Source organism: Paramormyrops kingsleyae, chromosome 25, assembly GCF_048594095.1.
Source record: "Paramormyrops kingsleyae isolate MSU_618 chromosome 25, PKINGS_0.4, whole genome shotgun sequence".
Lineage (NCBI taxonomy): Eukaryota > Metazoa > Chordata > Actinopteri > Osteoglossiformes > Mormyridae > Paramormyrops > Paramormyrops kingsleyae.
The window spans coordinates 23,087,834-23,112,020 of record NC_132821.1 but is presented as its reverse complement, the minus strand read 5'-3'; the positions used below and the strand labels follow the sequence as shown (position 1 = coordinate 23,112,020).

The 24,187-nt window shown below is 49.3% G+C and overlaps 2 protein-coding genes across 7 annotated transcripts in view; both read right to left on the bottom strand.

Moving 5' to 3' along the window:
- npnta (nephronectin a) overlaps positions 1-10,448 on the bottom strand; it is a 31,015-nt gene extending 20,567 nt beyond the window's left edge. Inside the window, exons 1-3 of one of the 4 annotated variants that reach the window (XM_072707638.1) lie at positions 9,942-10,448; positions 4,327-4,427; positions 1,048-1,098 (exon numbers count right to left, since the gene is read on the bottom strand). In XM_072707638.1, the coding sequence (XP_072563739.1) occupies positions 1,048-1,098; positions 4,327-4,427; positions 9,942-10,012 (223 nt within the window). In that variant the 5' untranslated portion in view covers positions 10,013-10,448. The remainder of the gene's footprint in view (positions 1-1,047; positions 1,099-4,326; positions 4,428-9,941) is intronic. The other 3 variants (XM_072707640.1, XM_072707639.1, XM_072707641.1) reach the window with 3 other exon arrangements.
- A 3,051-nt stretch (positions 10,449-13,499) lies between these two features.
- Positions 13,500-24,187, bottom strand: part of gstcd (glutathione S-transferase, C-terminal domain containing) — a 27,168-nt gene continuing 16,480 nt past the window's right edge. For 2 of the 3 annotated variants that reach the window (XM_023799111.2, XM_023799112.2), the window contains 7 exons: positions 20,889-21,004; positions 20,698-20,742; positions 20,079-20,207; positions 16,472-16,605; positions 16,160-16,190; positions 15,114-15,183; positions 13,500-14,361 (listed from right to left, as the gene is read on the bottom strand). In XM_023799111.2, coding sequence (XP_023654879.2) covers positions 14,210-14,361; positions 15,114-15,183; positions 16,160-16,190; positions 16,472-16,605; positions 20,079-20,207; positions 20,698-20,742; positions 20,889-21,004 — 677 coding nt within the window. In that variant the 3' untranslated portion in view covers positions 13,500-14,209. The other variant, XM_023799113.2, reaches the window with a different exon arrangement.

The window sequence follows — 24,187 nt, the reverse complement described above, 5'->3', positions numbered from 1 at the left end:
ATTTTTTTAAGGTCAGCTATTAAGGACGTAATTAACGTTAGTGCTAACTAACTAACTAACTAACTAACTAACGAACTAACGTAACAAACCCGGAAACTTGGTCAGGCAGTTTCCGGGGTGATGACTCATGCCGTCGGGAGAGGGAGGGAGTGAGAAGGACAGAGAAAGAGAGAGAGAGAGAGCGCACGTATTTAGACGTGACAGGGCCTGAGCTCCCAGGAAAAGAATGACATCCCATTTATGGATCAAAGGGGGGGCACATCTATTAATAAAAATCCTGGCAAGGTAGGGGGGGAAATACCCTGTATTCATTTGCATCCTAAAAACACCCCCCCCCACACCCATCGGCCTCAGGCGCATGCGATTCATGTATGACTCCTGGATACGCCCCCCCCAAACACACACCCACGACCTCACTGCCCTTTCCCCACTAGCGTTGCAGCTCATGTGTGAGCAGGACTGCTCTGCTTACCTCAATGGCCTCGTCAAACCTGGAAAGGAGCACCTGGGAACAATTCCAGCCCCCCCCCCCCCTTAGCGTACAACAGGGAACACGTCTCTAAAATAGTGGGTGGCAATTTGTTAACTTGTTCCAATTTTACTGTCCTGATAATTAATTGTCGCTGTCAGAAATAAGTGCTGTCTTTTTTAAAAATAGCCGTCAGTCTGGGTTCATTACAGGTTCAGGAGAAAGGATGATGGGAACTCAATGTGCGTCTGACCTCATTGGTCACGGTGTTCAATATATAACTTTGGGGGGAGGTGGGGGGGAGTCAGTGGTCATGTGGACAGCAAGACAGGTCAGCTAATTAAAAAATAAACCATTTTGAATATGGCTGATGCCACCTGTGGCAACTTGGAGTGCAAGGGTGTGTCAGATGGTGATTGGAGCACGAATGGGGGAGGGGCGGGGGAAGGGTGAGGAAGGGGGCGGGGCTTAAACAAATGTTTACTGCAGAAGGAGGGAGGTCTATATTCAAAAGCGGGGGAACCCAGTGTTCGAAGGAAGGCAGGACTGGATTATTTAAAGAAATGTGTTGCTCTGACCTTGAGGCTGGCACCTTATCCCGACTATTCTGTGTGTTAAGACGTAGAGAGCTGAAAAACAAATGGCCAATAAAAAAAAACAAAAACACTGAAATTCCAGATTTCCTTAATAAAAAATCACATCAGGCCACATAGGATCTCCTGAAGAGTGTGTCTTAGCGGGACACGAACGAGGCCCACAACCAAGAGACATGCACGCTCAGAAAATCCCAGCCTCCAAATCACATTCTTGGTCAAGTAATTAACAATATGTTGTAATTAACTATAATGGACTTGCATTTCCAGTAAATAGAAACTTTACGCCCAGGCTGCAAGCCAGAATAATCCAGGATATTAGGAAGATTCCCCCTGAATGAGAGAACACAGCCACCACGATTTAAAGACACAGTATCAGAATGTAATATTTTTTTATCTCTTATCCCAAAATTTAGGTCAGCCTAGCGTCTAACGGAGATAACTCTGCTATCTTCTCGGTCATTTTTCTTCTTTGCTTCTCCACTAAAGCTGGTCGATGAAAATAAACGGACGTCCAAGCGAATGATTTAAACCTCGCACGATCTCATTATTTCCAGTTGAAAACTCACGGGCATCTGTGTGACGCTGGTCAAATCCATCTTGTCATTCCGGTCACTGCATTTACGGGACCGGTCTGTGATTCTGGCTATCCAGGGCTGCCTCTGTACTACATTAGAGACGGCTGATTCTTACTCCTTAGCCTAGAACCTATAGGCGAGAGCCAGAATCTCTAAAGGATGCTAATTAGGGTGTTCAGGAGGCCGCAGATGATATATTTGGCTCTTTTGCTCCACGTTGGTGTGCTGCACAAATGGCATCTCTCCCTGTAATTGCCATGTGGTGCAACAAATGGCTGTAAATCCAGGCCTGAGTAATAATGGTTTGGCTAATTCAGTTCCTGTAGTTTTTAATTTGGGAAAGGTTTGTTAGGTTTGACACGCCGTGCAAGAAGTCATTTAGGCTGGCCGGAAGGCTCAGCACTCCAGGCAGCCACAAGCCTGATAACGGCAATCTAATCTAGAGCCAAAGCCAAGACTGTAATCAATGCTTTTCAGCCCTCTGCTGCGTACAGTCCTGGTGATGCGGCAGAGGGGCCAAGGTTTGCGGACAGAAAAGACTCAGATCTCTCGCTGATACTGTTTCCATAAAATGAGTGGTGGTTGAGGCTCATTTTCCAACAGTGTTTCCGTTTTTGGGTCAAATGGCGTTTGTGGTGTTTATTTGTGATGTTGAAAATAAACAGAGACTTGGATTATCTGATACAGATCCCATCAAAAGTATTTCATTAGCCGGAAGAGATACAGTTAGCTAGGACCGCAAGAGAGCGTGTTAGGCGTACAAGCTTGCTGGGTCTACATGAAGGTATGTTAGGAATAGAAGAAGGTGTTCTAAGGCTAGGAGAAAAGACTGTGGAAGAATCCTCAGTGAATGTTACGGGCAAGATAGAGCCTTATAGCATGCCAGCCCCACAATATCTGACCAGAGAAGAGAATAGGAAATGATTTTGTGCCCCTGGCATTGGCCCGAGAGGAGGTCTGTCTAAAAAGGACCTTTTCCAGCATCAGTGTCACATTTAAAATGTTAAAAAAAAGAAAATGTGTCAGGCATCTGTGATGGCCGCCTATAACGAGGACCCTCCGTTTCAGCCCTGTAAACATAGCCTAATGCGGAGCATCGGTGATGCAAGCTTGACTGACAGCTAGACTTCGATCAGTCGGTAAGAAGCACCAACTTCACAAGCATCCAGATCTCACTTTAGCGATGATGACAGACCTCCGCCCTGCCCAGAGACATCTCCAAATGGAGGAGAATTAAATACTTTTGATGGGGTCGGTGATGCTGTCTGTTTCAGGCTTTGATGATGAAGGCCAAGAGAGAAATAAAGGACGAAAAAAGAATTAAACTCGTCGAAACATGAAACCGACGGGTTTAATGCTACCCGGTGACTGCGTCCGGTGAGAACCGGGAGAGCCTAAACGTTAGCCAAATCGAAGCCGGGATTAGCCTGCCATGCAGTCCTCACCACGGCCTGGAGTTGACACACACCAGCAGTACAAACATGTGCAGCAGTTATGGCATCCAGCATCCCTGCAGCCACTGAACGTCCCACACGCTCGACATGGGGTTATGCATTTGCACAATGACCAAACATCAACCAAATGATGTTTGGTCAATGTGCACCCATTACTATATATAAATACATAGCCTGGGTCAAGGCCCATCTGGTGCCCAATATAAGCTTCACCACTGGCCCCCCCTATCTGAAGCTGACTTGCTAAGTTGGCGCCCCCTCGGAAGATGCCTCTGGGAGTTTTACCTGCACAAAAATGCTCTGAGGGCAGATGGAACAATGATTGGTTCGCAGAGATAACCAATCAGATTGCAGAGGAGGTGGGACCAAGACAGCTCATTGTCAATCAGATGTCTTAGTCCCGCCTCCTCTAGTTGCTTGGACCTACCTCCTCTATAATTTGATTAGTTATCTCCCTGAGCCAATCATTTTTCCTTCAGCCCTCAGAGCATTTTTGTGTAAGTAAAACTCCCACTAGCGGCCGCCAGTATCACCTAATGGTTTGCCCGGCACTGCATACAGCGGAAAGTGCTGAGCGGCTGACAACAGTGCAGTCACTGGCATTTTCATAGTCCTTGGCCACATCCATCAAACGGCTGATGTTAGGTATTATACGGCAGGACAGTTTTACTGAGAGGCAGTTTTTCTTACAGATCTGCTTTTTTTTCCGCTCCTTCAGATGTGCGTCAGGCTCTCTTCCCCGCATGAAGCTCAGTGTTACGGTACGGCGGTGGGACCCGCGCGGTAAACAGAGAGTTCTGCCAGCGGGCCGCACTACTGCGCAAAGACGCCCGCCTGCCTGCCCGCTCGCTCTCTCGCCCATATGGCGTGAGGATCAGTCTCTCCCCATAGACTGTCAAGCTTCATGGGTGTCATCCGCGTTCCTGTCTGTCTGTCTGGCAGTTCCACAGTCCCATTAAAGGTTCCCCGATCTGCTGCAGAAATCCACAAAGACTACAAAAAAGAGAAGCAGAAATCTAGAAGCTTCCATTACGCTGCAACGAGAGGTGACAGCTTCATCTAGAAGTCTCCTGATAGGTGACTATGAGGAGAAGAAGCCTCCTGATAGGCCACTATGAGGAGCAGAAGCTTTCTGATAGGTTACTCTGAAAAGAAGAAGCCTCCTGATAGGTCACAGTGGAGGAGTGGAAGCCCCAGGCACACCCAACCAGCCGAGCAGTAGCAGGACTCACGCTGACAGTGTCCCCACGATCGCCGCGTCCATCCCCAGCAGCAGTCGATGCGGGCTCCATAACGACACAGGCCGTTGGAGGACGCCATCTGCCGCGGCCACCTGTCCAAGAAAAGGACATCATCACCGTAACCGTGGTTAAACAAGAACGAGTACAAATTTAACAAATGGTCAGCAAACTCTGTGTCTCTTAGACCCGCTGCACCTGTCCATCCTCTGCACAGCTTGTTCCATCTGCACCAGCATTACTTACCAGGAGAACGACGGAATGTTGGCCTAAACCTGACACAAATCCGAATGTATGGCCAAGGATTGGAAGGACCTGCTGGGCCTGTCGGTATAAAGTGCCCGACATAATCCTGGAAATCGGTAAGGAGCTGCAGCGTTCCGCGTTAGTAACACAAACATGGAGGACATCATCCAATGCGAGAGGGAGCGGTTTCCCGGTGATGGCTTTGACAGAGGCGACGGACCCACGCAGCCACTGACTCGACGAGGTACGGACACGACTCCTTCCGTGTAACCCTCCGGATCAGCCCCGCCTTCACCGATGGCCAGGTTATGCAAGTCACCGTAAGGGCGGGTGACCCGACACAGACGCAACAAACCAGCCGACGGCCCCAGTGCAGAAACCTTCAGTGCATTTCCTCTCCTCTGCTGTAGGTTTTGTTTTCCTAGCAAACGAAACCCATAAAAACAATGAGATGCAAACGAAAACGGTGCCAACACGTTTTTTATAAATGGCACACTCCACAAATCAGGGCCCCTCGCTTAAATGGGCGAGCCGTCCAGAGGAAAATCTCGTCGTCTTACCCACAATATCCCTCCCCTTAAAACCTTGAAACCCCCGAGAGAAATAAATTCTTTGTCCGAGCCGCGAGGATTAGCTTTAATCAAAAACAAAGCCCAGCGTGCAAGGAACAGCCCGGAGAACCACTGTAAGGGCTCAGAAAACAAAAATGACCACCCCCCACCCCCCTCCAGAGCCAGCCTCCCCCTCTGCCAAGTTTGGCAACGTGAAGATAGAGAGGAAACAGAAAAGGACCGTCTTTCTAGAAGGCTCCGTGACGACCTCGACCAAGTGCTGCATGATCACAGCGGCTCTTCAGTCAAGCTTGCCAGCAGAACCTTAAGCAAGGACCTGCAAACCATGAGTCACAGAACACACACATTTTTTTGTGACATTGTTGTTTGTTTAGCGCAGTGGTCTTCACTGCGCGGGCCGTGGAGGCCAGTGACTGAATAAAACATGTGCAAATTATGCTGACCATCAGATTTATTCATTTTTTATTTTTATTATTTAAAAAAAGTAAAGTTTTTTTTTTAAATCTAGATGCAATACAACTTCCCCAGTCATGTGCAGCTACGTAGTTAACTAACAATCAAGTGAAGCAGCATCAAGGCAAATAGTGCCCCCCCCCCCCCAACCCCCCTCCCCACTGGTAAGTGTGGCCCTTGTCTAAAATTTAATGAAGCACACTGGTTTAGCAGGTGCTTTTATCTAAAGCAAATAACATGGGAAAGCAGGATCAGACAGTCCCTGGAGCAATTGGGGCCTCGCTCAAGGGCCCGAGAGTGACATCACTCTGCTGAGCCTGGGATTTGAACCGGCGACCTTCCGATTACAGGCACAGCGTCCTTATTAAGCCACACACCAGCACCGAGCCCTACAAGGGCTAATAAGGACACAGCACTCCTCCTCCACACACCACGACGTGTCACACCTTCCATACCTAAAGGCGTTCATCATCCCAAGTCTAATTAAAACCGCAGACGATTCCCAGAAATGACAGCGGCGGACGCGTCACTCCAGCTGGCTGCCGACAGAGAGTCAGCAGTGTGGTCTCCATCTTTTTCACAGTCCCAGTCTCCCGGAGCCAAACACGTTGCCATCCGGCAGTCAGCCGAAAGAGTCGGCGGAACCGGCTGCCCATCTGCGTGGCGGCCTGTGCGATCCGACAGGTCTCTTAGCGCATCTTCAAAAAACGCGGGAGCCATTCATCACCTGCCAACGGAGCTTTCTGACGGCGGAAACAACCTCCCCCCCCCACACACCTCTGGCTGTTTGTCCCTCCCTCGGAATCGCGGATCCAAAAAAGCACATGGTTGGCCCGACGCTCAAAAATGAACCATGCCATCTTCCTTGACCGTGACTGCTGGGTTGGGTCGCCTCGATCATTCTATGCTATATTTACCATGGTGACCTATCGGATCAGAACGCGGATTGTTGCTATTTTCAACCCGCCCGTTATGAATTAACTACCTGCGCTTGGAAAGCTCTTTGTGTTCTTATTGCGGTACATTTTAGAACCACGTTAATCAGCCCTAATACCAGGATGCTGTGTATGTTGACGGAAGGTTCCTGGTTCAAATCCCAGGGTCGGCTGAGTGATGTCACCGTTGAGTCCCTGAGCAAGACCCTTAACCCCAAATTGCTCCAAGGATCATCTGACCCCATGAAAGCTAAATAAATGTAAACTAACCTTGCAAATACCTCAAATAATGGCTGGAATTCCGGTTCACGCAAACTATCTCTTGTGAGGCCGTACGCCTGCAACAGGTTGCTGTGGGTACACGGCAGGGGGTCAAAGGTCACGCCCCCTGGCGAGACACTCCGGCCGAGGCACAGCATTAATGCATCCGGCTGCAGTAATGGGTTTTGGTCCAGCATTCTCAGCACAGCGGGTCTCTGCGGTCTAAAAAGCATGAGCGCGGCGAACCCACCCGCTGGCATGCACAAACTCTCCGCAGTGGGGAAAAAAAATGAGAAGCACTCTGTCGCATTTCTGTAACAACACCTCTAATTTAACAGTAATAAAATATGGGTGTAAAGGGGGGGGGGGGGGGGCGGTAACACATGAAAGACACCTGTAGAGATTGTGCGATTGTGAAGAAAAGCGACTGACGTCTACGTTTATAGACCACTACCCTTATAGCATAATTGGCTCAGGGGAGCCTGGACATTAGACATGTAGACCAGTTTGTTACCGCAGCGACTGAAAATAAACACAACGGGGCCTGTAACCTGAGAGTGAAACAGAATTAAATCAGGTCTTAGACTAACATCACATTATCATGGATTAATAGCAGGAGAGGCAGAGTGTGGGTGTTTGTGTCGCAGGGAGGGCACTCGCACCTTCACATGGCATCCGTTCGGTGAAGAGGTCCCTAGGGAAAAAAACGTATGCAGGATTTTTGTCTCATATGCCGTTTAATTGGAAGAGAGGCTGGGGCGTGGCTAGAGAGACAGGGGCGTGGCTAGAGAGGCTGGGGCGTGGCAAGTGAGACTGGGGCGTGGCTAGAGAGGCTGGGGCGTGGCAAGTGAGACTGGGGCGTGGCTAGAGAGGCAGGGGCGTGGCAAGTGAGACAGGCATGGCTAGAGAGGCTGGACGTAGCTAGAGAGACAGGGGCGTGGCAATAGAGGCAGGGGCGTGGCAAGAGATGCAGGGACGTGGCAAGAGAGGCAGGGGTGTGGCTAGAGAGGCTGGGGCGTGGCAAGTGAGACTGGGGCATGGCTAGAGAGACAGGGGTGTGGCTAGAGAGACAGGGGTGTGGCTACAGGTGAGCCATGCCCGCCCAGAGAGATCGCCTGTCCACCCAACAAAGACAGACCAAATATGAACAAGATTGGCCTCACCCCATAATTAACTTCTACCCCACAGGTCGACAACTTTTTTATACTGGTAATAAAGCCCACCCCAGGATGGTATCCTGGTAGTATCATTAGAACCGTCACTATGCGTGCGTCCCCAGAAGGCCATGCTTCCTATGCAGCACTGGCACAGGGCAGAGCTAACCCCCAGCGAGCACGGATGACACCCCGGCTGTGAGTTCTCTGGGCATACTCTTTCCATGAATTTAGAGCAAGGAGCCTGGGCTGGTTCCTAATGGCGAAAATTGGCAAATAATGGGCGCTCTGACAGAGCCCTCCATCAGCTCTGCCGCTAATAGGCGACACCTTCAGGTTAATCCATATACTCATTACAGTCAGCCTGGCGCTTTGACCGAAAGCCATTACGAACCCGCAGGCCGCCCGCATGTTCGCCCAGCGGTCTGATATTACTCCAGCAGACAAAACAAAACCCCCTGTTAATGGGGGCGGGGTGCCCACATGAGTCTGCGTTGATCGGAGACAAGAGCAGTGAGCTCACAGACAGGATGCTCTCGCCATCTGCAAAGCCCACATCGCTGCACCTCTGCCCATTGTGGTAACACGACGCCCGGGCGCGTTCGTCTCAAACAGCCTTTTCATTAAAGCGTTCGCGGCGATGGCTGAGTGTGATTTGTCAGCCGGAGTGCGATACCCAGGGGTTGGCGGTCCGCTAATAGTGGAGACAAACTCGGCAGAATTAAGCTGAGAGACCCGAGGCCGTCGTGGTAGAAATATCAAAAGACAAATGATTCTCAAGCCCGTTTTCAGTAGCATGCTGATGTTTCGTGCGCTTCCTAAGATAATTCACATCAGTGTGAGATCTCTTGATCGGGGGGTGTTATCGAAAGCTTTTATCAAGTTGCCAAGAAGAACAGCCAGCATGCAGGAATGACTGAGTTAAGCACGGCTGAGCAAGCCCGACTCAGTTTAGAAAAATAAACACCGCTGTGGTTTGATGGTTAGATTGAAGCGTCGACATTAAACTTTTTTTTTTTAACCCCCAGGTTATAATTAAAGGAGATCAGACCGAACTGTTCAAGGAGGCTAAATGTCTTCCAAGCCTTAAAGTCAAGTGGACATAATTTCAATATTTGCTTGGTAGAAATGGCAACATCTTAGGGAAATTGAAACAACAAGCCAGCAGCGGTAACCCAATGTAATCTAATGGACGAGAACGAAAATATTAGTAAAATTACTTGACATTCTCTGCTATCACATATGCGTGCATATTGGATAATTAAAGGAGGTGGTATCCACAGATTATAGGTGAGGACAGCTTGCCGACTGCGGCGGCGGCACTGCGCACGTCAGCCGTCCCGGATCAGAGCGCATTCCTCAGCTTCGGCACCTTCCTGTCCCGCTTCTTCAAATATTTCACCCCAATCGTGTTTGGACTTGAACCACCCAGCAACGTGAAGGTTGTCACTTCCCAAAGATCAGCGGGGAAATATGTAAGCAACCCCCCACTTGTGACTAATACAAGAACTACAGACGCACGTTTTGTGTTGCCGGGATTAAAAACTTCACCGTCTTGTAAATAACAGATGCATATATGCGTTTATATCTTATTCAGTAATCAACGGTGAAAACAAGTGCGAATCGCAGCTCTAAACAGATAATACATTTGAAATGGTCAAAATTTCCGATGGTTTACAAACGTGTTCAGAAGTCCGTGCAAAATAAGCCGTAGAATCAAAGCTGTTTACGTTTTTATCGTTATGAAAATTAATACTCAATAAAATACACCTCAAGTCTCTGTAAACCTAAAATTAATTTTAAGCAGCATGACACATATATAACATATATCCGTCTCTGCTGCCAATGCAGTTAAGTTATATATATTTAAATGTAAATTGTTTAATGTATCTGCAGAAACATGTTCGCTGGCCGTTTCATGAGCGAGTAGCACGGCATTCACAACACACTGGCCGTATATACTTTGTACATATAAACACTGTTCGTACCTGCCGTCAAAGTCCGCGATCGCTCCGAAGCAGCAGCCGCACAGAAGCGTCAACTTCACCCATACTTCCATCCTTAAACCAATGCGTCCTCCGATGTTTTCCCGAAACCCACACTGGCGGTCAGGCAGCGGATCCCCGCATTCAAACACTGTCACCGGCGAGGAAAACGAGCACGGGGAGCTTTTCCAACCTCAGAGCCGGTGCGGTTTGAGTACCCTGCGCACACTTCATTTACAGGGGGGAAACCGGATCTGTCAAGAGCGGAGTGCACTCTACCGGCGCAGTATGGAGTTTTCCCACACACGGCCACAGACTCATCTGATACACACCTTACAGCCCCCTCTCTGTTTGCACACACCACAGATCGTACACTTTTAGCACTACTCATAAAAAAAACAAGTCATTAACGCAATGCAACGTAGATGCACGTTGCACGCGTGGCATCGTTTGCGGCCGGCACCGCACCTTTCAGACCCGAGCAAACGATCTGGGCTGGAACTGGGTAAAATTACCCCCATTAGCTGTACCTGACACCTATGCTCTCCCTTAAACGGACTGCCGGCGTGGTGCTCAGTTAAATTAAAGCCAGTTTTGCGGAATCGTGTGCCTTGTAGGTAATAAACCGAGAGTAGATGGATAAACTTTGGGAAGTTACGTAGGGCCGCCACACCTTAATTTACACATGCTGGTAGATACTACATATCAACTCGCTCATATTACGGAGAGGATGTCTTGTTTACTATATAGGCTACTGTATCTAGGGAATGGCATTTTTGGAGGTTGATTGCATTTCAGTTTTTTCCATTGTCATGCACCACGTACTCTGCCTCCGGGGCACCTCGATGAAAGTTTCATGACTTAAAGCCTCGTATCTAAGAAATTTCGGTAACCCGGTACTGATATTGCGAGGGAAAAAACACGCCGTCTCATCTTTGGAAATTCTTTTGCTTGAGATCTGTGCCTTTTCACGTATTTCCCTCAGGTGATGATGGACGACGAGGCGATGGGCTGTTTACAACCAGCATCTTACACACCAACTTGCTCTGAAGCCATTTAAAACAGGCATTCAAAAAAGTTCCCAATTTGTCCAGTTAAATCAACCTGAATGCAATCCCAATTGTGGTAGAGAACAGCTACACAAACCATTATATTCGTTCAGCTTTACCAAACCACCCCCTGAAAGGTTTTATTACTATGGCTGTGACGTACAAATTGCCATAATTTTGCCATCGATTCTTTGTCTCTCAGTAGACGTTTCACTTTGATCTCTGAGCCATTTTCACTTTAATGTACCTCAGTTTCGCTCACAATCTTTCACGGCCCCCAACTGGGATTTGGATAAGCACAGAACCCAATCTCCAACACAACCGCAGCGGCACTGGCCTGTGACTTAGTGACCAATTAGTATAAGGTAGTTGGCTTGAAACACCTCCAGAGGTGAAAGCCCTTCGGTTATCTTAACACTATCCGCAGCGTGATGCATGTCCATCTCAGAATGACAGATGTCTCGGGAAAGCCATGATTTAAAAAATAATAATAATGTACATGTACTTAGAGAATCCGCAGAAACCTGCGTTTTTTCATTTAATTCTACAGCAAACGTTCTGCTATCTCTCCGTGGCTAAGCGATAAAGCAAATGAATTAAATTCGGCTTGTTTACTTTTGCTGCTCGTTTTAGAAGCTTGGAGGACTCGAGTTTTTCCCGGCCAACCAAATCCATACTTGAATCTCAAGATCAGTTTTAGATAACGAACCCTTTTAACTGCGTTCTGTCAGAGCGTGCTGGGTCATGTACCAGTGTTTTAAACAAGAAGTCCTTTTTACCCCCCCTTAAACTGAGAAGTCGGGGGAAAATTTGGAACTGTTTGACTCATTGTAATTTCTGACAGATTAGCCCAAGATATTATAGTACAAAAGTTTAGTACAAAAGTTTTTTGTTTTGATAAACACAAAAGGACATTGCAGTAATATATCCTGGAATTAAGTTAACGGACCACTTACGAAATGTGAAATTCCTGATACAGATGTGGGGAAGTCTCCAGACTTACTCTTTAAGTAAGGGGGGGGGGAGAAAACAATGAAAAGTCGAATCTTTCATAAGCGTAGTTCAGCCCTATGGGAACGTAATACTGAGGAACTTCAGGACGTGTTCATGTTCCCTAGTGGCTGGAAGAGGAATTAATACCGAAGCATACATGGGAGAAATCCGGATAGATTAGCTGATTAGAGAGTGACCTACAGCATAGCGCATTATACACAAACAAGGTAGACCTTAGCCTCACCCCAGCCTTCCCACAGAGTAACGCATTTCATCGAGTCCACCACATCGCATATTCAATAGGCGTCTGCCTCCATGTGTCTGTCATACGTACCGGGGCAGGGACAATGATAATGGGAGGCGGGGGCATGGGGGATGCTGAGAAAATATCCCTTTGAAATAAATGTGGCTCCTGAAGGTGTTGTGCGCCCTGCCACTCACCCCGAGACAGTCTGCGAGCACAGAATTCAGATGAGTCCCTGAGACGGCAAGTGATCTCTGTAGCCGGAGGAGGATCGAGTCGGCATTCCCCAAGAGTCGAGGCACGGGACGGCCAGGGACCTTGACCCAGGACCCAAGGCTTCCAGGCACACAGCCAAAGATAGGAAGTGTCTGTACCCTTAGCCTGCATCAACCCTGGGAGAAGTTTTGCCAAGAATCTTTCTGTATTAATCAGTGAGCCAGACAAGCTTATGACTTACAAATGAAGGGATTAGGCACACGGAAGCATCGGCAATCGCGTTGCTATGCTTAAGGAAGGTGGTGTTGAACCAGCAGCAAAAAAAATAAATAAAACACATGCACACATGCGAGAAGTACCCATTGAGTTCTGGGTACATCACTCAGGATGATGGAAACACAGAGCACGTAGTACCTCGCTTTGATTAAGGAAAACATTTCATCTCGACCGGCCACGTCACTCAAAGTTCGCGTCAACCTTGAATCCAGACGGCCTTCGCTCCTTCCGTTCTTTGTTGATGTACTAATCCTGCTTTGAGACTGTCGCCTTCCATAAATAATCGGCATACTGCCCAGCTCTTGAAAACATCAATAGTGGTCCTGAGGGATCAGTGGTCTGTGATTCTCCTTTGGAATTCTTATCGCTGAGCATTTAAAAACACAACATCCGCAGATAAAGAGGACTCTCATAGATTGCCGGCGAACGACGGTCCAATCCAATGAATAATTTTGCATTCGCAATGACTTTAAGAGGCAGATGACCTGGCTTTGTGGCTTAACCGCGACACCAAGCAGCAGATGTAAAAATCTGTTGTCATCTATTACGGAATCTCGTTCTCCTAATTTGTAGAACGACACGAAATGGGAAGCAAGGGTGATCTCCTCCTCTCCGAAGCGTGCGGTTTCGAGAGGCGTTTCCACTTCCTACAACAAGTCCTATCTCACCTGTTTTGTTTATCTTATCACTGGTGGAAGCAGATAGACAAATCCCAGCAGGGTGAAGAATCCCCTGTATATACTGGTGTATTGGGGTATGCTGGGACCACACAGATCACACTCGTTAGATTTTGAAAACATTTATTCAGTATTAAAACGCCACACAAATGCTGTCTGCAACTTGTACTTGTGCAACAGGAGTCGGTAGTAAATGTGTATCAATTTTTTTTTGTGCCTATTGTCCCTTTTTTTTCCCTTGTTTTGTTCCACACCCGGTGCGGTTCACCATTAGGGAAAGATCCTGCTTTTATCAGGATCAGCAGCGTGGCCGACACGCCTGGCTTAGCGGTGTCCGCCGGGTCGTGAAGACTCTGGACACCTGAGTTGGGGGGGGGGGGGGGGGTGGGGTGCATTCCCCTAAAGGCCGCTCATGGGGTCATGCAGGATCAAGCCCTGGATCACGGAGACGATCATCTCGGGTGGTTTCAGGCATTCATCTGAGCCCACCGTCTGACGTTTTAATAACCGTAATAATCTTATTTTATATCACTGCCTCTTCTTCGGCACAGCTGCCTAAGACTGGGGAGGTCTTCAGCTCCTGGAAAGGTTCCTCGTATAAAATCAGGTTCAATAAAACATGTTTCTTTGCCTGTAAAATTTTTTATCCATAAAATATCGACAATGCCCTTAAAGTTGAATTACAACCCTATTTTTCCACCTTCTTGGTATAATGGCACACAGTGCCATAGCAGAAGTGATGGGGGGGGGGTTTAAACAACATGATTGCATCTCGTATACGAGGGGAACTAAGATCCTGGGATCCTGTCCCCGGCTTCAGCAGAGTCTCCGGCCAGTGGGGACCCCGACCAGCATGTTGTTCTTGGGGGAGCAGCTTGCAGGCTCCATGGTCAGGACCCTGACTGAGTAACCCAGACTCTCGGCGGCCCAAGCCCGGTCTAGATCCACCAGACCCATGCAATGCTTGCCTGAGAGAGAGAGAGAGAGAGAGAGAGAGAGAGAGAGAGAGAGAGAGAGGGAGTTACCAATGGCACCAATAAAGTGCATCTTAATCTTCATTTCCCATCAAAGTAAATAAAAATCGGAAATATTAACTAACATCTGCAAGAAAATGCCAACAGGAACAATATCATTAACATGTTACAAGCATTTCAAAGTTTAATTAAAGTGAAGAATCTTATTACAGGATATGTTTAAGGGGCAAATCCTGTTACAGTGTGTGCCAGGATAATTATTTTTGAAAAAGAGTGATTCTGTAGGAACTTTCTATTGGTGGCTGTAAGAACAGGGATTAAAGCTTGTTAGGTTGTGCCCACCGACAGATGGGAAAGGTCTACACTCTCGCACCTCGGAGAGTGTCAACGGAGCGGCAGTCATCAGAAATGATTTATAAGGGCTGAAGCTGAACGGACCGTGGGAATGGAGGGCTTTGTTTTCGGTGCCGGTGAAGTTGGCAGAAGGTGGGTCATAAATTCGGGGATGAAGGACGCGTCTGAAAACCTCTCCCACATCTTCAGCCTCGATGAAACATGCTCAAAGCAACACATCCTACCCATGAACAAGATTTACTCCTATAAACACCAGCAAGCTCACGTTTCATACGCTGCCTTCGCTAACTGATCGCTCCCCTGTATACTGATTACCAAACAGGATCATTTAAACTGGGCCCACGGGGGTGTGAGCGGTACTTTGGAGTCTATTAATGGAGTAACCTACTTACCTATTAACTGTCGGTCGGGAGGCAACTGCCCAGCCGTTTGGTCCGCGAACCTGCAGAGGATCATGTGCTCCTGCAGGGAGAAGTTGGGAGACGACGTCTTGTGAGATGGGAACCCATGCATTCCTGTTCCTTTGCAACTTCCTGGAAACTTCCTAAAATCTATATCCTAGAGGTGCAAACCCCCCCCCCCCCCCCACCCCAGCCTTCCCTGGGGCAGCAGTGCGCCTTTGCTAACAGCGAATCGGGATTCCTGTCTCTCTAATTGATCCCATTCTTCAGTCCGCGATGAGAAAGCACCCTTTGGGCCTGCATTCGGCCATTAAGGCTCAGTGTTAAATATCGATACTTCCAATCATTGATAGTCCATCTCGGTGCTACGTTATTCATCATCATGCCCCAGGCATTCCAGCCCGGCGACGGAAGGGTCGGCGACAGCAAAGGGTTCGTGCTTTTGGGCTCAGTGCTGATCCGTCAGAGGGGCGCTAAATACTGCCTCGTCTTTCAGGGCAGAGGACCGTCAATGACCAAACTGTATCCCCCCCCAGCACGGTGTTAAATTGATTAAATCCCAAAAGAGCTTGTGCGCAGGACAATGAATAAAGGAGGTACTTAGAAAGATTATAGGGAATATAGGTACTAACGTCACAACAAGAGGTGAAGTTCATCATGCCTTTAACGTGATATTAGCATTATTATAAAGTAAACTGGAACACAGAGTCTCAGGTTTAATTAGACCCGAATAAATCCACAAATCCGAGCGGGGCTCTTTTAATCTCCAGGATGTTCGACACTGCAGCGGGAAGCCGATAAGCCCAGAGGGACCTCGCGTTTGTAGATTTCCGGGGGAAACTCCTATCATTCCACATCCCCCCCCAAACACCAGGAATTTCAGAAGCTAATCTGTTTACGGCTCGCGAGCATAAGCTTGAGAAATGGCAGCATCGCAGCGACGACTGCAAAACCTGCGTGACTCAGGCCAGATGCTGGGCTAGAACCAAACCTGCAGGCGGCTGCAGATCGCATTCTGACGGCGCAGTGGAACGTACCTTGTAGCTCAGCACATCCGAAAACCGCTTGCTGCAAACAGACGTGAATGTGTTAGACATTTACGATATTTGCATTAAATTCACACATTCCCCAGAATGGAACAGTATAGTCTCAGTAAGGGTATCTTCAGAAGGTATCTTAGTATTTGGCGGTAGGGTTACTGGGCTTAATGGTCTAGCAGTTGGCCTGCTTTTGGTGCCTTCAATGTTTAACTTGCCCTCTGGTGAATATTTTAAAGTTAATAAGACACCAAAGTCGCCCATGCCGTACTCAAACAGGAAGTTCAGTTCTGCGTGTTCCAGGTGACCCACCTCCGGGGGAAGGTGAACTTGCAGGTGTTCTGGACGAAGCCGTAGCAGCAGGGGCTGATGATGAAGGCGGCGGCGGCCTGCAAGCAGTGCTCCAGGACCATGTCTGTGGCCACGCCGCAGGCGTGCAGCGCCACCTGGGGGCACACAGTGGGGGAGACCGTAAATGCACCGGTCCAGATCCTGGGGCCTCCAACTTCACATTTCCACTTAGCGAAAGCAGAACCGCTTTCACCTCTTATGAAGAACTTCACCCCTTTAATGAATAATGAGCCCTTCTGTTGATGATTCACCCCCATTATGGGTAATGGGCCCTTCCACTGCTGATTCACCCCCATTATGGGTAATGGGTCTTTCCACTGATGCCTTACACTGTTCAGAGTAATGGGTTCTTCCATTAATGCATCACCCCGCCATTATGAATAATGGGTTCTTCCACTAATGGTTCAACAAGAGCAGCCTTTCCTTTCTACCAGACCCTCTTCTAGGAAGAGCTGCAAGCTTTTCCATCTGAGACCATCTCGGGTCATCAGGGGGGTGAGAGTGCTCTGTGTAGTCGTTGACCTTCTAGATGCTGCCCTTCACCGGAATATTTCTCCGGAGCCACTCCAGCTTCCTGCAGAGACAGCACGGCACCTGGGCCGAGTACGGTTGCCATGGGGAAGTCCGAGCTTTCTAAGAAACGTGAGTGGCCACATTTCAGAACCCCTACACAAAAGGGAACACCATGGAGCTCGGGAAGGTTCCGGATTACGGCTCACGTCGTCATGGCACTTAGCGCGAATCGTCGGCACTCGGGGAGTCCACCTGATGACCGGAATCGTTCATTGGAGCAGGGATATGGGACCTGTTTGACAATATCCACAGGGAAGCCATTTCAAGACGTCTGCATCCTGAGAGAATGATTTTGGCATCAACCACGAGCTGCATTAATTTAATTCTATTCGCCGGAAATTAAAGACTGCAAAGGGAATTGGGACTCAGTTATGTTATTACTTACTAATATGTGACGTGGACTTCACAGACCGGGGGTTGGAGTGCGGTAAAGGGGGCTGAAAATACACAAAAATAAACACAATAATAGTCCACGCAGAAGTCCACAGGCAGGGCCCCGCAGTCGCCTTATCTCCTCCTTGGAAAGGAGTTCGCAACGGTAATGAAAGCAAGATGGTGGGCAGGTTTGGCAAGCGACCGGAGGAATTTTGTTTTTCATAGCAGAGAAAGCTTAATAAGCCGGGGAAAAAAGGGACGCCGTGTTCCTCGGAAAACGAGCGGACGCGCACCGCACGCCCGCGCTCCACGTTTACTTTAGCGACAAGCCCCCGGTCGCAAAACCTGCATGTCCAGAAAGCCCTGCGAAGATGCACTTAGCAGAGAACCTGAGGCCATTATTAATAAGCCTTAGCCACGGCCGCAGTGAATAATGCATAAAAGAAAGATCATAAGGGGCTGAATTGTGTTAGCAAAGCAGTTCTTATTAGCCTCATCAATCTTGTTGGGGATTATTCACATACTTTCTGGGCTGGAAAATGCTTGTTTTAACACTGCAAACTTTCCTCAGCATTGACCCTCCAGACCACCGAAGAGACTGGGGCTGAAACGTGAGCCGACGACAGACCACAGGTGCGGCTCTGCGCCACGGCGGGCCCCCGGCTCTCGTTCCTTATCCGGCGAGGAGACGAACACGATGGGCAGCTGGGTTCCCAACACGTCTGTGACCTCGGCCCAGTCAGTGTGGCTCCGCCGGTCCGGATCCTGTGCTCAGCAGCGTAGCCACATCTCCGTTGGGCCCTTCAGTGAGGCCCTTAACCCCCGTAAAAGGCTCCAGGGGCCCCGGATAAATGGCTAAGCCTTAGACCCCAAGCTTCACTCTCACCGCTACTTATGTACTTCGTGATAAAGCTCTTTTTTTGTCATCAACTCTTTACTCATATATAAAGACATACATACATACATATACACTATTACCTCGGGATAGCACTGAAAGGTCACACTACACGGGGATATTGTAATTAAGAATACCTAGAGTGCATCATTCAAATACCATGAGCAGATCTTTAAGAGCCAATACAGTGTCATTCCATACACAGACTGTAGCTGTTTTAGCTTGTGCAGTGAGCTTCTGTGCAATGGGAATTCTCTGCATTATGTGAGTTCAGGTCAAACCTTACAGAACTTCTACAAAAGACTATGAACCTGCTTGGTAAATACTTGAGTCTGGTTTCCTTCATTTCTTAGAAAAATAGAACTGCAAGATGACTCGTCCGACAAAACGGAAGCTAGAGAGACGCAAAGTCGCGTCCAAAACGCCCTCGCGATTCCAAATTCCGTTAGGTGGGAGAGGCAATGACGGACGCGCTTCCAACAACCAGGGAAAATAACTCCCGCTTAAGGATCCTGGGCACCGACACGACAAAAACGCAAAAAAGAAGCCTCTCCTGCAGCTTTCAGCCCTCCGGCCCCAGAGTCCTGTGTCTGACAGCCATACGACAAAATGGGGGCTTATTTCATACCTGGCTGGGGGGTCCGACGTAGCCAATCAGATTATTAAGCACGTTTAAAAAACGTGTCTGCCTTAAAAAAAATTAAAATCGGCTTAAACTGAAACCAAATGATATGGACTTTAACTATGCAGGACATTTGTGAGTAATTAAGTGACAACTGGTACTGAATGAATTCAGAGAAGACGAAATATTAAAGAAGACATGACCACAGAAGTCATGCTAGGGCTTATTATATGGCAAGGATGCGAGTTTGTCCTTGAGCGATGCAGCTCTCGCCTGCTCGAACCGTGCAGGACACGCTGCCGTGGAAGCTTCTGGAAGAAACACACCGCAGCAGTACGGGATGAGTCAAGATGCTCGGAGATAAACTCTGGGGAAGAGTTCTGCAGTACACACTTCCAGCACGGTCACCAGATTTATCAGATATGAGAAAATGTAGTATTTCAATGAGAAGCTCAACGTACAGAAATATGAGTTTCTGAGAAATCCCAAACTGCAGGAGCAGAACTCAACACACAAAGATCTGAGTGCTGGAGAGAGAGAGAGACCTCGAACGAGCGCGGCCGATGTAGGAGCAGAACTCAACATTCAAAGATCTGAGGGAGTTAAATGCAAGAAATGGCCCACAATGGTGATGGACATCGCTAACCCCAGGCCAGCAGGGACGAGAGGGAGCAAGACGGGCCCGTCAATGGGAAACTGTGTTTTATTTCAGACTCTCACGGGGGTGAAAGGGCGCCCGCAGGGTAAAAACTCCCGAACGAAGAGCAGAGCTCTCGGAATTCATTAACTCGACCATTCAAAATAAAACAGACGCTCTGGGCCTTCTAGAGCACGGAAGGACAGAAAAATGAGAAAAAAAAAAACCAAAACAAATAGTTACGTTTGTGAAACGAAATGTACAATAAATTCAAGAGAAGACAGTATTCAGCTGCCAGTCCTTGAAACTAATGAGGGGGGAGGGAGGGGCTGTTCAGTACATATACGAGCAACGAGGAACCGATGGAAATTAGAACAACAAGAGACTGACCCTGGGGGGCCAGTAGCCATGTGTTGTAGCCGCATTCATATGCATGGCAGATACCCGCCGCTCCGGTGGGACTCACCCCTATCTGAAAGGGTCCAGTGAAGTAGTCCAGGTTCGCCTGGATAAAGGACACATTTTTCAGGCTGAGTTCAGCACATCGGGCTTTCGCTCGGAGCAGGGACTCCTCCTTGTTCTCGATCAGAATCACCTAAGAGAAGGGGGGCAACATCTGTCAGCGGAGCCAGAGTCTGTACCACATGACCTAGGCGACCCTAGACATAATTCGCGATCGATCCGCCGAGCCTCCGCGGCAGGCGAGACCCAAGGCTGCCGTCAATTAGGGTTAGATTGCTGCAGAGGTAACGGAAATGAAACCTTCAACCAACAAACAGCATTAGGCTCTCCTGGGCCCCAAGATTCAGTGCTGGCTTCAAATTAAATTCTGCCAGCTGACAAATGTTTGGTCTCCTCCTGTTATGTTTGGGGAGAGGAGAAAAAGGGTTGCAGTACCACAGCGCCCGGTGGTTCAGGGTCGCGCGGCTCATAAATTAAGAGAGTTGGGGGAAAACCACACGCCGGCGGGAGGCTGGGAACGAATTCGATGTTTTCTCAGGTTGAGCCATTTGCCGCCGACCGCCGTCACCGGGCCTGGCGCAGAGGGCGTACCCTGACGAGGGCGACTTTTGGCAGAGTCTGACCTGGCACTCGGGGAGGGCGTGGGCGAGAACGATGCCGACGTGTCCCTGTCAACACAAACAGCGGAGAGGACGAGGCTCAGAGAGCTCAGGCCGGCAGCTTCCGGAATCGGACCGATACATTCACCCGCCGCAGAGGCGGCCCGGAGCCGCGTAGCGGACATGTATGGCGTCACCGCCCACCCGACGCTTACACCTCCGCTGCAGAAGTCCACCACCCGGTCTCCCGGACATGCTAACTTCGTCACCATGGAAACCAGGTTGTTCAGCTGCTGCCGCTTTCTCGTTGCCCGGACGTCTGACATTTTTCCTGCAAACAGTAAATGGGTAAATCGATACACACATTTAAAAACCCCCTCCCAACAGCCCCCTGCCCCCCCCCCCCCCAAGTCCCTGCACATGAAGAGCTGAAGAAATATTTCATATCCAACAGCTTTATTTTGCAGTTATGGTCAGTTAGACGTTGTGCTCCAATAATCCGTGAAGACGTTTGTGAAAACAAGAAGTTTCACGCCAAAAGTTCCCAGCATTCCCGGCACCTGAGGCCAACAAGGCTCCATGGGAGCTGGCAGGACAGTGTCGACTTTGTTATGAGTAATTTTCCTTGGTGCAGGCCTGACTGAATGTGATCCCCATGCCTCCATTTCACACCTTATTCACACCCCCCCCCCGCTCCCAAAACCAATGTTTTCTTTTGAGCTTAACTGCTCCCCAAACCACTTTCGGTATGTGGCCATTCCGAAACGCGAGGCCTGGCTTCCTGCTCTGGTGACCCGCAGACAGGGAGAGATGGCAAGGATGCACCCCATTAACTCATTTTCCCCCCCCCCACTGCCCCTGCCCCCGAAGCTCACCACCCTCCGCCATCTGCCCGTTTTCACTTCAGAGCCGTAAATCACCAGCGATGAGAGCTTTGCCCTGCCCCGTGTCACGCTGTGATATCGCCTCTGCAGGAACATCAGGATCTGCTCGGAAGGCGGTGGAGCTACAAGCATGGAATCTCATGATCTTCCTCGCTCGTGTTCCTCATGAGCTGGACTCCCGACTCATCTGCCATTATCCATCGCCGTTACTTTAATTAATATCGCTTTCTGCCGTCATTTATCATCTGATGGGTGGAAAATAAAAAATGTCGACTTGTTGCTGTTGGCATCTGGTGTATTTATCAAGATGGAAGTTGCGACGGTCTTGGATAAAACAAGCGGTTAAAGTCAGTCTTGCCGTTGCCAGAAGCTAAAAGTGCGGCAACTGCACTGGGGAACTGGGAGCCAGGACACGTTGGGTCGGGTGTCAAGCTCACCCGGGATTATCCCGGCATTTAAAGGGCTGGGATTCCGGTGCGTTCCGGCGAAAGCGTAACCCGCACGTGAGAGTCCAGATTAAAATATCAGTTAACAATAGAGGGCGAGGGAAAAAAAAAAAAATTAAAAAGCCAGGCAATTTAACAAGATAACATGGAGTCACATCTGTGGGAGGCCGAGACAAAAAAAGAACAATTCGGCAACAGGCACCAGCACGCCAAGCTGCATTTCCCAAAAACACAAAGCCTGACCCACGGCACAAGAGCACCAGCAGATGCCGGCGGGAGTCGGAGCCGCGTGTCGCCAGGGCAACTCCGCATCTGATCATCGGGGTGTAAATTATAGTTATTAAACCCCTCCCCCCCGCTCCTCAGGTCGTTAGGTTCGAATTAAAGGAGGTTAATTCGGTACTTCCTGGTGCCGTCCCATAAGGGGCCTGGGGGGGGGGAGGGGCACAGCCGCACTCTGATTCATCGCTCTTTATGGTGTAATGGGTCAGGACTGCTGAGGGGGGGGGTAGTGGTAGTAGTGGAGGTTCTTTAGGCCCCCCCCCCAAAAAAAAACAAAAAAAAAAAAACACACAGGACCGCACACTGGTGAGCCCCCTCAGCCCAGGCCTCTCGAGGTGCCTCTGCCCTGTCAGAGGTCGAAGGCGTTTCGGTTCAGCGGAAACACGCCAGCCCCTTCCAGCTCATAAAAGCCAGTGAGAAATTCACACCAAAAGGGAGGTTTTGGGGGGGGGGGGGGCCCTCTGGCACGAGCGGGCCGAAGCCATAAACGTAACCGGCAGGCGTCGCAGGTGCGCGGGCGTGAAAGCCTCGCCACGAAGGTGGCATCGTAACAGCCACACTGCTCTCCCAGGTCACACGCCAGTATTCCCCTCACGCCTCGGTGCCATTCAGCTCCGCTTCATCCCACACGAATGCCTGCACAATTAATTTTTTTTTTTTGGTGGGGGGGAAAACCTGGGGAGAAAAAAAACAAAAAAAAAATCGATAGACGTCACCTCTGTGCATGAGGAACCATACAGATGAGCCTAAAATTGGAGACCAGTCTGCTGCTAATGGAGTGTGGAGATGGGTGAATTTTTCCCGGCAGAGCACAGGTATGGCATCCCCCCCCCCCCCCAAAAAAAAGAAGCTTGTGGAAATATCTACACCATCCTCCCCATTGAGCTTACAGCACTGAAACGCTCCTGAGGCGTAACTAATCCATCCACCGTCCCCCCAGTGAAAATGCAGCACAGAATTTTCACCGCCGGCTTCTACAATTTTACCTTTCACACCACCATCCGACCCCCCGCTAGGAACTCCTTGGGATGCTTCTGGGGCTGCAATCTCATTTCCTCCTTTAGGGGGCCTGTCACTTTAAACCCCCCCCCACCACCAACCCCATGAGAGACTCTGTGCCAGAGAAACAGCAGGAAGTACGTTCTTTTTGGAACGGAGAACAACTAGAATGTCCTATTTTGGACATGAGAAAGAGCTCTCTATTTTATTGGCATGGGTCTCCCTGGGACATGAGGGGCCACACCTGAGGGGTACTTCGGCGCCAACTAATTCGACTAATCGTACCTCAGGGCACTCTGTCCACAAGCACGATGGGCACTTCTGCGTTCGATGGCAGAGGCTTGCTAGCTTCTCGAATGCGAGTCAGCAGGCAGCCCAGCAGGTGAGGAAGTCAAGTTCGAGAAACAAGATTCCACATGTCCGGGCTCCGCCAGGGAGGCCCCGCGGATCCCCCCCGCAGCCCCGGCTCCTCAGCAAACGCCGCGCTGTGCCTGCAGGTAATATCCCGAACTACACCAGTCAATTTACATAGAAGCACTAAGAAAACACATCCAAACAAACCGGGGGGAAAAAGCCGCGGGATTAAAGCGAGCAGAACTGCTGTAATGGAAATCACACTACCCCCCCACCCCCCCACACCACAGCGTGACCGACTCACAAACCACCAGGACTAAGAATTAACCTGCAGATCTTCATCCCTTCTCACGGGTCCCGAAAATCCACTGGTTCAGTCTCTCCTTCCGGAAAGCTGCTTTCCCGTAGAGGATGCCAAGCTCCCCACCGCTGGAAAATAGGACCCAAACTCTTCATTGTTTCCCAGGCACTAATGGAAAGACTTTCATATCAATAGTGGACACCAGATGCTTTCCGGAACCCCAGCCTGACATCAAAGCCCAATAAACC